The sequence below is a fragment of the Myodes glareolus genome, chromosome 17, assembly GCF_982192425.1.
Source record: "Myodes glareolus chromosome 17, mMyoGla1.1, whole genome shotgun sequence".
Taxonomy (NCBI): domain Eukaryota; kingdom Metazoa; phylum Chordata; class Mammalia; order Rodentia; family Cricetidae; genus Myodes; species Myodes glareolus.
The window spans coordinates 11,888,703-11,903,248 of record NC_142042.1 but is presented as its reverse complement, the minus strand read 5'-3'; the positions used below and the strand labels follow the sequence as shown (position 1 = coordinate 11,903,248).

The 14,546-nt window shown below is 39.4% G+C and overlaps 1 protein-coding gene across 6 annotated transcripts in view; it reads right to left on the bottom strand.

Moving 5' to 3' along the window:
• The window catches only part of Prkacb (protein kinase cAMP-activated catalytic subunit beta), an 86,643-nt gene that overhangs the window by 19,901 nt on the left and 52,196 nt on the right, over window positions 1-14,546 (bottom strand). For 4 of the 6 annotated variants that reach the window (XM_048453621.3, XM_048453620.3, XM_048453624.3 and 1 more), the window contains exons 2-5: window positions 9,977-10,038; window positions 8,054-8,182; window positions 2,859-2,957; window positions 1,876-1,958 (exon numbers count right to left, since the gene is read on the bottom strand). In XM_048453621.3, the coding sequence (XP_048309578.1) occupies window positions 1,876-1,958; window positions 2,859-2,957; window positions 8,054-8,182; window positions 9,977-10,038 (373 nt within the window). Of the gene's footprint in view, window positions 1-1,875; window positions 1,959-2,858; window positions 2,958-8,053; window positions 8,183-9,976; window positions 10,039-13,458; window positions 13,483-14,546 lie in introns of all 6 variants that reach the window. The other 2 variants (XM_048453622.3, XM_048453623.3) reach the window with 1 other exon arrangement.

The window sequence follows — 14,546 nt, the reverse complement described above, 5'->3', positions numbered from 1 at the left end:
TATAAGATACACTTAGGATCTTATTTTAAACTGAGGAAAATATAACCTTGAAATGGTCATCTTGTGCAAATTATCACTGGGAGATGGTGATGCTATTACAATTCCAGCTGGTCTGAGAAGGACGGGAAAGTCAGTGTGCCCATTCTGTAGTCTACAGGGCCATCACTCCAGGTTCCAATTCACAGCCTTCGTTTACTGTCTCAGACATTTAAGAGTTTAAGGAATTTCATTATAAGAATCTCTTAATTGTGTCACCTGAAGATGAACACTGGCTCTGAAGCATTTCCTGTGCACAAATGGTGTCCCAGAGAAAGGGCACGAGATAGCATACAGAGAAGAGCACATGCAATCCAACCCAGAAACCCACAGCAGATCTTGTCATGTGAATTTCCAAATCCTGTACTAGGTATGTTTACAGTCACACATATGCAAGCTGTATGTTTTCAAAAACAAGGTAAGGTTCTAATATACAGGCCACATATCAACAAACTCTGTAACTTTGACTAAATATGAGGTCTGCTGAGTATCTTATTTGTTTACACAAGCTGATGTTTATAGAAGAAATATAGAGATATGCAATCTAAAACTTTTAGCAGCTTTAAGTACAGACATCAGGGTAAGTTAGGACTCAGGTGACTGACTAGACTGAAGAAAGTCACACTGAGCAATGACTTAAACCCTCTGGCCTTCCCTGGGGGAGAACAAGGAAGGCCTAGGGCTCATATAGTGCAAACATGAGAGTTCAGAAAGACAACCTCCTACTCAACCACTTCAATCAATCTGCTTTCTTTACAGCACTGTGCGGTGTGTTAAAGAAAGATGGGGTTAGGACAGGTTTGAGTGTGACATTTCAGTGTAAGCAAGGGATAACTACAGGGGACACAGGACTCTAGGACTCTTAGATAGGGGACAGGAAGGAAGTGAAACAAGAAGTCAAAGGACACTATCACAAACAAATAGAAGCCACTTTTCATTACAGTCTCCAGATAGTAGTTTCCCCTTACACTAAAGGTCAATAAATACAATCTTTGCTTAGGCCTCAGGCAACTCAAGGGATGGTTGCCTCCCTGCTCTTCTCTAGTGAGAGCCCAACTCTGTGACCAGCCTAGTGTGAGTTGTCAGTCCCAGGGGAACTCATTTAGGTTCAGCTGAATTCCAAACACTGAGAGAAACTGGTTATGGTCTTAATTTTAGGTTCATTTTATGAAGGTTACTAATTTCTAGTAGCAGCTATGAGCCTCATACACAGAGAAAACTATCAGAAGGTTGTGTTGGAAATAACCTAGTACATTGTAAAGCCTTTAAACTGTGTATGTATTTAAGAAACTCAACATAACAAAAGCTTTATAATATAATCTCATCATCATCATCATAACATTTATTGATTGATTCATTTGTTTGTTTTGGTTTCTCTGTGTAGCCTGGCTGTCCTGGAACTCACTCATGGATATCCCTCTGCCTCTGTCTCCTCAGTGCTGTGTCACTACCATTTTCATATCTCTTCCTCATATCCACATTTACTCAGACTTCTACCATAAATGCTTCTGTCACTGGCTATTGTAAACCACATAGCAAGTATTAGTATATGCCTCAGATACTAATTTGCTCAATATATGTTGGTATTTTAAAGTTTTTTTTTTTGTTTGTAAATTTCTTCAAACCGTCTCACAATACTTACCAGTGGTAGAATATTTAATTGGCTTCATCCTGTTCTCATTTGGATTTTAAAGCTCATCTATGCTATAACCTCCTATTAATGCTTCCACCTAATACTTTCTATGGATAAAATACAGGTTAATGAAATCAGTGTATCCTGGCTGAAAGTGAACACAAGCATGGGAAGAATCAAGGAAGTAAGACAGGAATCTGAGTTACCTGAACCTTCCGATTCTTCTCAGATGAGAAAACATCTCACCCCCAGGAACATACTCCATAACCATGTATAAATTAGAATTATCCTATGAACAAAGAAACAAGTAGATACCAATTATAAAATCTGGGTACAAATATTTTTAAGATGATAGCATGTTAAATTAGATAAAGCAAAGTCAAATCCATGTGACAGGTCACAGAAGTGCTCTGGCTCTCCCACATGCGTCTCCACCCACTTAGTATCCCAGCCACAGCAACGCACAAGACTTTAGCTGTCCCTGCTCTTGCAGAGAACATTTAACTTCTGAATAATGAAATACTGTAGCAATGACATACTAGCACAGCATTTGCAAAGGAATAACAAAGTTAAAAAACAATTTGGAAGAGCTAATAAGAATATTTACATTTTATGTTTGCGAGATAGATGGCTTTAATATTTTAAGTATATAAGGCTTTATTACATTTAGAGTACAAAGGACTAAACAAAACCAAACGCTGCCTATGATTCAGCAGTCAGAGACCAAGTTATAACTCATCCTAAGGAACTGAGGAGGCCGGGGTTTAAGGGTCCACCCTCTCCACTTAGTCTGACTCATGAGCCCTGCACAGAGGCTCATCTCCCTGGTTGTAAAGTAACAACTCAAAAACCCCAAACCACAAAATTCCAGAATATAAATTACTGCTTGAAGAAAAACGTCCAGCTCATAACGGGAAGGGTTTAAGAGACGCAGACAGTGTTCAGCATCCTCATCTGAACGGAGCCTAAGACAGACGAGCAGGATGTTGCTCCTGCATCACTGTAATGTTGGGTTCTGTGTGGCCTTGCCATGAAAACCACACATACCATCACCAACACCTGCTCCAGGGGGAAATTCTGCTCATTTCCCTGTCTGGTTCCCTTATTTCACTCGAGTTCTATTACAGTCTCAGATGTCAAAAGGTACATCTGATTGAAACGATCTTCTTTAGACAGCAGGACAACTAACCTTAAAAGAATACTCCAATCGGACAAGAAAGGGAAACTCCACCGCCTGTAGTATGCGTTTCTCATTCAGAGTATGCTCTATTTGCTTCAGCTTAACCACCTGCATGTGAAAAACAGATAGACTTTAGTGCAGTTCAACATGTTTAAAAGCTATTATCATGAAGAAAAAGGCTTTCATATAATAATCACAATGGATAAGCACCATTACTAGACTTCAATAAAGAAAATAATCAACCAGGCTGATAAGAGTCAAACGCTTACAGCCTAAAAGAATTCCAGTCTTGGTCTTCAGAAGCTCAGCATGTTCCAGCTGTGGTGATGTCTGCTAGTCCAACACTAAGTTCAAGGCTAGCCTCGGCTACACAGTGAGCTACTGCTCCCCCCCAAAAGTCAGTTATAAATCAAGTTAAGGACCAAAGTTAAATGGGAACAAAAAAATAGACCTCTATTGCTATAAAGGTGACTATATGAAAGTATTTACAGTAATGACATGATCAAATCACTTATCAGCTCAGTAGCAGGAAACTAAAGATGAAAGAAAAGTCAAGAGCTGAGAAAGAACAGAGGCAAATGTGAACAAGCTGTACTTGGAGAAAGACAGCTAAAATCTAAAGGTGCAATTTACACAGTCACAGAGCAGAATATGGAAGAAATATGATCTTTAGGACAAACGAACACTGGATTGGTCACACAACAGATGGTCTTAGGGAGGTAGAGAGAACGCATGTGTGTATCAGTGGTAGGGGTTTGCTCCAGGCCAGAGGCATTCTCCTGAGGTGAGGCAATCACAGATGTCAGTCACCTGGACTTGAAGAAGAGCACTGGCTTCAGCCAGAGACGGACACACTGTGTAAGAACGGGCTGAACACTGCTGAGCAATGACTGACTGACCGGGAGCCAGAGACGGACACACTGTGTAAGGACGGGCTGAACACTGCTGAGCAATGACTGACTGACTGGGAGCCAGAAGATCTGTGTTCTAGCCTAGACCTTCAACCAGCTTTGGGGTGCTTGGAAAGCTACTTGAACTTTTTAGTTTTTAAAGTTCATACAATGAAGTTGTTGAGTCACTACTATCCACATATTCACTAATTAGAGAGTCATAACTATCACAATGAATCACTTAAGTGACACCAATTGGAGGATTTATGCTTCTTTTTGTCTGATTTTGTACCATACAACAGGTTTTTAATTAGGCCTAAAATTTGTGTTAGTTTTTGAAATAAGTAATAAAAACCACAAGAAAGATATTATCTGTCTCATGAACTTAAGCCAACTATATACATATGTGATCTAATGCTTGAACAGGCATTATTCAAAATAGCAGAACTGGTAAGGCATATGTTCAGCCAATTTTTAATGAAAAAGTTTTAAAAAATTAACTACTTAGACAAATTCACTTTTAATTATGATCATCTACTACAAATAAATCATAAGAAAAGACACTTATGTGACAGGGCAAGAAAATGTCTGCTTTCACAATGCAAGGAATTTACTTGAAGGATGCCTGAATTTGCAAACAGCAATATGTGACTTGTAGTGATAGTTCATTTATATTTTAATAAATGAAGCTTGCCTGAAGATCAGAAAAGTAAAACAGCCACACTGGCCAGTCTTACAGACCAGGCAGCAATGACATACACCTTTAATTCCAGTAGCCACACTAGCTTGTCATAGAAACCAGGCAGTAGTGGTGCATGCCCTTAATCCCAGCCCTAGAGAGGAGGAGACGGCTCTCAGTCTCAGAATGAGATTCCTGGAGGCAGGATCACCATTTTCAGACTGAGGTAGAGGTAAGAGTCAGTGGCTGGCTGTTTTGTTTTTCTGACCTTCAGGTTGAACCTCAATTTCTGTCTCTGAGTTTTATTAATTTTGCTTCAGTGAATGACCAGCTAATGACAACTAAGATGTCATAAGGTATCAGAAGAGAAACTACTTACTTGAGACCAAGTACAGAACCTTCATCTCTAAAATTCTGATGCTTTAAAAGTGGTCATAGGACACGTCGCAAGGCAAACGGTTAATATATTGCCTGGTACACAGTAACAACACAAAACAAGTCAGCTGTTACTATAACTTACTCAAACAGGAAAGCGCTGAGATGAGTGTAGAAGATGGATAGATAATAAAGGCTCAGAAGACATGGAAGGAAAAGCTGGGTAGAGGTTAATCCCCAGAAACCCAGCCCCAAAGGAAGAAACACACGAATGGAAGCAAGCAGTGGTTTCACTTAGCTACGGTTAAGGATAGCATGTCTGAAACTTTGGTAAACAATGTGTCAGAGAAAACTTTACAAATATTCCTTGGGATACAGTCCATATTTTATCTTCAAAATTCATATAGAATTTATCTTTAATATGTATATTAGCTTAAATACATTGGCGTAAAAGCACTGAGCGATCACCAATTGGTCTTTCAAGTAAAACATTAGAGGAGCTATTAACAAATCACAGGTTGTACAGCATCCCCCATGCCCAGAAAAATCACTGTATCCTTTTGTGAGTCGGCTTTCAAGCCAGAGAAGCAGACACAGGCCATGTGGACAGCATGCGGTAAGAGAGTTTGGGAGACAATCACGACAGGTTAGGAAGGAGGTACAAGCTGAACTCTGTCTCCGTTCACTAAATGTCAGCAGCCTTCAGATGAGTCAGAGAAAAGCTACAGGATGGTGAGAAAGCATCTGGCCAGAGAGGAAGAGAAACAGAAGTAAAAAGTCTGGGGTTGAGGAGTCATGGTGTTACTATAGAAGACTGGCTGATGTTAACTGGGCATCGAAGGGACTGGAAGAAAGGATCCCAGGGAGAAGGGTATGTTTTGAAGGGGAAATGAATTAGGAATAAGGCACAGAAGTGAGATAAACCTTGGCCTGCACATGGACTTAGCTTACTGGTTGTCAGAAGCTGGGGAAATTGAGATGTGGTTACCTTAAAAGGGAGACTAATGCCTCATACACTTGTGAAGAGTCACTGATACAACAGCTGCATATGTGTTACATGTTTGTGTGTGTGCACACTCACGTATATATACACATGCACATGTGTATGTATGTGTTTGCTGTTTGCCTGTGCTTTTGTGTATATGTATACCTTTAATTTCTGTATTGATATTCCCCCTTGTACACTAAGACTGGAGAAGCTAAGTTTACCTAACTGAATGATTTATATGAACTTACTGGCAGAAAGAGAGTTATTATGACCTGTTATTTTATTACTTAGCTCAAGTAAATTAAATAAACAAAAAATCAGAATATAACGACTTTCATACTAATTTATGCCAAGACCCAGTATTCTGCAGTATGGAAATTACATAAAACTCTATTTATTCCTCTGTGAAATATCCATTACCATGACTTATCCATGAGGTAGCCACTTTGATAATTTACTTAACAGGTTTCTAGAAGCTAAAAATGTCTTTCCAAATATTTTCAGATGGCAAATGTCACTATCTTCTTAATATTTTTGAAGTGAAGCACTTCATAAATTCTTTAAGAAAGATGACATAATCTTAGACGCTATCCTGAAAGCATTTAATAAATATTATAATGGCAGGTTTACAAACACAAGATGAAACCGAAGCCTCTTGCCTTTTTGTTACCAGCATGAACAGGCAAGTTGCTAACCTTGAGATCCATTAACCTCATCTACAGAACGAAGACATGAATTAAATGACCTGGGAAAGCTCCAAGCTCAGCCAGCATAGGAACCAAAAGCCCAAGAAAGGGTGGCTAAGAATCTATGTGGAGAAAATGTGACATAACCAATGTGGGGTGGGGGAAGGTGAGAGAGAGAGAGAGAGAGAGAGAGAGAGAGAGAGAGAGAGAGAGAGAGAGAGCGCTAGAGCTGGAGCTTAGAGACAAGAAATCCTTGAAGACCCACAGTAGAAGGGCAGGGTCAGGATGGTGGTGTTTTCAGGGCTGGGGCAGGGCCATGTTACAGTCACATGCCCCAAGGAAGCAAAGACAGACCAAATAAGAGGAGCAGAGTCCACTGGAGTTGGCGACCTGGGCAGAGACACATAGGAAGAGTAGTGAGAGGCGGGAGATGGACAAGGGACAGCTAAACTGTGGGGTCAGAGCCGAGAGGAAGTGAGTCAGAAGAACGGCTAGAAACTCTGGGAATGAAGGCAGATGCCAAAGGTGTTCAATTAGATGTATGTATCATATCTTTAATTTTAGGCACATAAGCCATTATCTCCTTTTCATGTGAAAGATTAATCTGGTTTCCAATAAAATGAAGGTTCAAACAGTCTGATGTTATGGTGCCCAACATGTGTGGTTATTTAACATTTAAAATGTAAAATACACAACAGGTTTTGAAGACTTAGTATGAACCACAATAATTTTATAATTGTTAAGTACTAAACATTAGGCTGTTAAATAAATCAGACTCTAAAATTAATTTCAGCTACTTTTATTTCTTAAAACGTAGCTTTTAGGGAATGCAAAGTTACAGGTACGGCTTCTTCTATTACATATTACCATGGGATGGAGTTACCTTGTCACATCTGTCCCTTGGCATTGAATTCCCATAGATCAGCTACTCCATCATTTCTGTCCCCTGGCTACTTCCCCACTATGCTGCCACCAATTTCCTACTTGGATCCCAATAGGACAAGAAGTCAGTCTCTGTCAGGTAACAACTAAGTAACAAGTAGCAATATTTACCCATGCCTTTCCCTAAACTGTTAGTGATTGCTAGGAAAACAAATGCTTACTATCTAAGGTAATAAATATTTCAGATATCCTGATTTATCATGTTAGTATAGAAATAATGGAAAGTTGTCTTATATAGAAATAGGTTTTACAGTGTTTCCATGACTTAACTGATCTTCTAACTGACCAAACCCACTCCTGTCAAGCATGAAGTCTCTGCTATAAACTAAGACAGGGCATAAAGCAAAGTCACTGAGCTTCTGTCCAGTCTGTGGATGCAGTGTGAGAGGTGCTTGTTCTGCACATATGGGATATGTATATTGTTAGTGCACATGGATATGTGTTATCAATAGACATAACAACAGCATGTTCCCACAGACTAAAACCGACATTAACCACACATTAAAACTACTACCTACACACCAAAACCTCTATTAAACATATAGAAATACTAAGTAATAAAAATGCAAGCAGCAACCTCCAGCATTACGTGAAGGAGTTGGTGGCAGCTTATCCAGCCAACTCAGAGGGCACAGGGCACCCACCTTCTGCTTGTCTAAGATCTTCATGGCGTAGTACTGCTCGGTGGCTTTGTGCTTCACCAGCATGACTCTTCCAAAGGAACCTGTTCCAAGGGTTTTTTTCCTTTCAAAATCTTCGAGCCCAGCATTACTCTAAACAAGCATAAAAATTACAATAAATCTTTAGATTAGAAATTCCCACAGGACTGCAATTACTATGACTCAGTGTTATATAATTATAGTGGGTAATTTAACTTGTAGCTTCTCCATGTAGAAACAACACACATACACTCTTTATATTTCAGATTACTCACTCTACATTCTTCTTTGAATAACAAAAGTCTAGTAACAGAGAAAAATTTTGTAAAATGGAGTATAAAAATAAAGAAGGAAATAAAGGCCTTGGCTCAAACATTAATAGTCGTACTTCATCCACTGTGAAGTCCTAACACAGCTAATAAACTATTTGTACACTTTAAGAACTACAAAACTATGGTCAAATAGTGTATATGATCACAGAGCACCTGTGAATAGTGGTACAAAATGGAAACAGAGACCAGTTTTCGTGCCCCAGGAAAGCGCTGCTCTTTGTGTCCTTATCGTAGTGACAGAACCAGTGAGAGCCAAACAGCCAGCATCAGCCGCAGAACTACACAGCTGTGAAACTCGCTAACAGTTTAGGACTTGGGAACAGCCATGGAACTAAGCAGTGTCCTCAGAACTTTCCCAGGCTTTCCCCCTGCCCTAATAACCTAGCACTACCTAAAACAGGAAGGAGAACAGAGTCTTCATTCCGCAAAGAACCAAAGCTAAAGTCTCAGAACAATAATCAGATCCTTCTCTTCCTTAAATAGCTGTTTTGTTATAAGCAGACATCTTTGTTTGGCTTTGACTAGTGCATAGAAGCAAAAAATTAGAGGCATCAATCCATTCAATTTGTTCCTGCCACAACAAAACGAAAATTACTAGGAATAAATTATGTACTAGCAACAAGTAGGAATTGCTGATCCATCTGTTTAATAGGTTTCATATGAAGATTCTCATGAAAACCTCAGAAAGATATTTCCAAGGCTCAATCTTGGGTTAGCTTGAGCAAACCCTGATGGGGTATGACTCTTTGTACAGACAGATCTGGACAGCAGAAGGAGAGCACCACAGTAATTTAATCTCCACAGTAAAGCAAGTGCATCCATCCAGAGATACATCCTGGTTTCTTGTTAAGTCATTACAGAAGGAAAGCAAGATGAATTTTGCTTATAAAATTCTATGACACTGTTCATTTCACATTTGTGGGAACTCTTACCAAAGAAGAAAAAAGTCTTCAGAATTCTGATTGAATTAACTTTGTGGTTTTACGTCTCATTTTTGATTTTACTAAAACAGGTGGGTTGCAATGGCTAATATAGTCACCCTCAAGTAGTGGGAACAAACAGTGCCCAACAGAACATCTCTTTATGTTTGAGCATTGCTTTTCTTCATATGATAAAAGACTGCCTCCTCACTTGCCCCCTTTCTAATATTTCCAGTGACAACTTGTATAACTAAAAATTAGTATTTCAGAAAATATTGAGCTTCTATCATAGCAATTTGGAATTAGTATCAAAACTTAACAATAGTCTTGGTAAATAGCTTGGTGGTAGAGAATTTGCCTAGGATATGTGAGACCCTACGCTCAAATCTCAGGAGTGTTCCAAGAAACAAAATAAAAGCAACTACCCATCTGCCCTTTAGAGATTCTATAAGAAGAGGGTTGCTTCTTCAATGGTGGTATCTATAAGACTGTCAATTAATAGATGACGTCACTGCCTTAGGGTGGAATCCCCACCACAGTATATGCTTACTAACAACACTTAAAAACTAAACTTTCTGGAGCAGCAGTAAATTAAAACAGAATTGTGATTTTACTTCACACAGGTGTCTCCAGCACAGAAAACACAGCTTCCTTACCGGGGGAGGGTTCTCCCATTTCCGCAGAAAGTCTTCTTTGGCTTTGGCTAGAAATTCTTTCACTGGAAAAAAAAAAAAGAAAGAAAAATGAATGGTGTCTTGAAAGAATGCTTATCTCACATTAAAGAAGACAGATGACACGTAGTATACGAATATAAGTATCCTTATGTGAGCAACTGTTGTAAGGACGGCGTGTCCACCAATGTGACATCACAGGGAGCTAGCAAGAGTCTCCAACGTCTAAGAGCCTCGAGTATTGTTCTACATAGGGACCACTCTGGCAACTTCAAGTCCAATAACAATAATGTCCCAGGAAACATATCTGAAAGTCGTGTAGAAGATACCAATCAAGGGCAAATCCTGCTGTGAATAAGCTGGAAGAGTATGAACAGAATTGAAACATAAGCTGAGGATAGTCACATGTCTTGGTCTATGGCGTTCCGAGAACAGCTGGCTGTGGTAAAGGGCGGTTCCAGATACAGGATTTGTGCATTAGATCTGTGGTCTCTACTGGCAGAGAGCAAAGGAGAAACCACAGACTGACAGCTACCGGATCCTCTAACCCATAAACCCGAATGGAACAAAATGCCACAACAATACGAACTACTTCAAAAACTAGCTCTGAACTTGTAGGGAAAATTAAACTGAATGTCTGATTTAAAATTTACATTAAAATAAAGCCAAACAAAAGTCAGTGTTAAGACAATGGCTAATGGCAGCTGCATTTGTACGGAGCTGTGGTTTGTACTGAGAATTTAAGAGAATCCATTTACACACGCCTCCACAGGTTCACTAACAAGGGCTTCTGCTGGAAAACAAACCTCCATGTTTTAGAAACAAATACTCTTGAACATTTTAAAAATTTGATATATTCTTATGCTTTATGTGAAAAATGAAAATACAGTCAGATTATACAAGATCCCTTTGCTATTTCTCTTTCATGCAGCAGATTCCTGACATTTCCCTGTCTGACTCTATGCAGGAGCAAAGGATAGAGAAGAACTGACAGCCACAGAAACAGTAAGAGCTGGGGACGGGTTCAGAAATACTGAATGGCTGGGACCAGAGCCGTAAGCATGGTCGGTCAGGTGTGTGTTCGGACAGCCTGGACTACACAGTGAGCCCCAGGAAAACCTAGTCTAGTGGAAGAGGACTCTGTCTCAAGTAAACAAACAACTGAACTACCAAAACAAAAGACAACACCTTTTCTACAGTATACCTTTGGCCCACCCCGCCCAGCACAGACCAAAATGGTGCTTGGCATCTAACTGTTTTGCCACTTCAACACCATGATGACGACAAGTGTCAGTGGCAGATGGTGTTTTAAAAGAACACTGGTGTCTGCATTTCTGGGAGTATCAGTTTACTACTTTCTAAGAACTGTACTACACAATATTTCCAGAACATCTATTGAAAAAAATTAGAGAAAATTAACTTTCAAAGTCAGGATCCTCATGTACCAACAGTTGTGCCTAATCAACATGTGACCTAATTCAGTCTAGGACTGGAAAAGTCAAGAGCTTTTGGATCATGGTGTGATCTTTGTATTTCTAGTATGTATGTATCTCTAGTATGTATGTATGTGCACTATTTAGATGCAAAGGCAAATATAATTAGTTCTCAATAAAATAGTTTATATATATATGTATATATGAAAAATGAAAATTGACAAAATAAAGTATTTTATATTGAACAGTCAGTATACTGGCTGCAGCTGAAGAGGGTTGGTTTGTTTTGTTTGAGCTCCAGGATTCCAACCCAGGAGCACATAACTGGCTGATCTTCCAACACTGAGCTTCATCCTAGGCACAAGAAAGCTTGCTCTATAAGGTTTGTTTGTTTCCCATGGACTAGAGATGCCTGCACATGGTCATGACTTGGAAAAGATGGCTGTAAGCTAAATTAAAAAAAAAATATGTTGGAACATAAAATTGTGGCTTCTGAGAAACCACACTATACTTGGTGATTCTGAAAATATAGCTTTAATTTCTTCTGAAAAATATTTTAGTTCACACACACACACACACACATATATATATAGATATAGATATAGATATAGATAGAAAAATAGAGAGAGAGAGAGAGAGTGAGAGAGAGAGAGAGAGAGAGAGCGAGCTTGTGTAAGTTACGGTAAACTCTCCAGATTCCTGTGTGGGATTCAGACAGACTGGAGAAAGAAAGAGAACCTTGAGTGTCCTGCCAGGCTTCTGTCGTGTTTCAGTGAGCAGATTTGAAGGTAAACAAAAGTGGTCGGTCACCGGGAGAGGTCCAGACATCTAAGCATTCGGAGCAGTGTGATAGGCTGGTGCAGTTTTTGGAGCCTGGGATCTAATAGGAACAGCAGCTCTAGCTCTGTGATCACAGGGCCGTCGGCAAAGCTTCAGAGTGTCTAACAACCACGCTCAGAAAAGCCTTCAAGGAAGGGGTTTCTCAAGCACATTTTGTTCTGTGTTGTTTAATAATGGAGCAAACTAGATCCAAAAGAGGCACATCAAAAATCCAATTTATTCATTCACAATTTTACTTATTATACAAATGAAATGATTTTCTCTTCAGTTTTGGTCATTTCTGGTCTGTCATGTTGCGCTCTAGAAGAACATAGCAAAGGAGTCTATAAGCTCACCCAGGGATTGTTCTCATTGTTCAACTGGTCAAGGTTTGAAGAAAGATGCAACAAGAGGCAGGTCTCCTGCATTTCCACAAATACAGAAAAACTCTCATTTCTTATCACTTTCTCCACCACACTGATGTTTTCGTACATTACTTGAAAACAAGTCACAACTTGAAAGTCAGATTACAGCTCATTTTAATCAGGAAATTTAACTAAGACTTCAAGTATGGTGTAATTTTACAATGAATGAGAGTATTTCAGTGGCGACAATGAACAAATGCACATGGTGTTGTGAGACTTGGGAGCTGCTTATCTATCGTGACACATGGTGAGCCACACTGGGCCAAGGTCTAACTGCTGGATGTGATCATGGGCATCTCATGTGCAGAGTGTGTAGATCTATTATTGAAAATGTAACAACGCTGCTACAGATGATGAACTCTGGAGTCTCTAAGGAGACACATCTCATCTCCTCAGCACACCTCACACAATGCAAGGACCACTTCAGTTCAAATATATTAGAAGACACACCAACAAAATATAAACTTCCTGGGACAAATGGACAACTACAACATTAACTGTTTCACTCAAAATCTCTAACACTGTATCTTTTCAAAAGCCACTCATCATAATCCTAAGTGATACACAGCCCATGTCTTCTCCCTTCTACTACACCCTTCTGCTTCAGAGAGCTCTAGTCATGATTTGTAAAACATCACACAAGGACTACAACACCTAGATGATAATCTTATAAAAATCCAACATAAAATTAATCAAATAATTTTCTTCATTACAAAAGTATTTTATTAAGTCAAAATAATAAAATCAAACTATGAGAAACACTTGTTTTATTAAAAAAAGAGTTGCCTACCAGATATGTCTGAAGAACAGGAAGCTTGTGTACAAAAAAATAAAATAAATTAAACAGTGATTAAAACATACCCATAAAGTAGTAGCATGTTAGAATAAAGTCATTTATATACATTTTCTAGAAATAAAATGTTAATGTAAAGACTCATTTATTTGACTGCATATATTCAAATAATACAATTCAAAGTATCAAAAAATGAAACTAACAACCATTATTTGATATCAAAATTTGTTTCATGCTAATTTTCCTTAAAATTACAGGTGACTGGGCACGGTGGCGCCCTCCTGATTCCAGTACTTGGGAGGCAGAGAGGCAGGCGAATCTCTGTGAGTTCAAGGCCACTGGTCTATAAAGGGAGTTCCAGGACAGTCAGGATTGTTCCACAGAGAAACCCTGCCTGGAGGAGAAGTACAAGTGCTGTTAAGTCTGCCAAGGATTCCTGGTGAAGCACCATGGGCACACATCCATGCTGAGTCTTGAGGGACAGAGCTGCTCCGACAGGCAAGGTTGGAAGAGGACCTCCCAGGCTGAGGAGATTGTGTATAAAAGGCGTGAAATTCACTTGTCCCACCTAGCAGTATTCTTTCTGCACTGAGGAGCAGGGGAAGATGCCTACTCCCTCTGCTTCTCTAGCTCTGTACTGTTAGCTAAAATAACACGGAGACAAGAAAAGGTTAAGGCCAGAACTGCCATTATTCATAGGTGATGCACGGTTGCTTACACAGAAAATTCCAGAGACTCTCTCGCTGTCATCCTAGAACCCACAATCTGGTAAGGCTGCTGGACACACTACCATTCTGTAAACATCTACACAGGGACGAACTGAATTCAAGATTCCTTCTTTAGTCTCTGGAAGTCTTTTACTGAACCGAAATATTTTTAAATTTTAATCTAGTTTTGTCTTGTTTTGACAGGGCCTCACTCTGCCCCCATGGCTAGACTGCTACTTGCTATGGCTCAGATGGGCTTGAACACAGGGCAATCCTTCGGTTTCAGTCCATTCAACGCTGGGATTACAGATATACTCTCCCATGATCAGCTTGAATAAATGGGTACACTTTGGCTACACTCCATAAATTTCAATATAT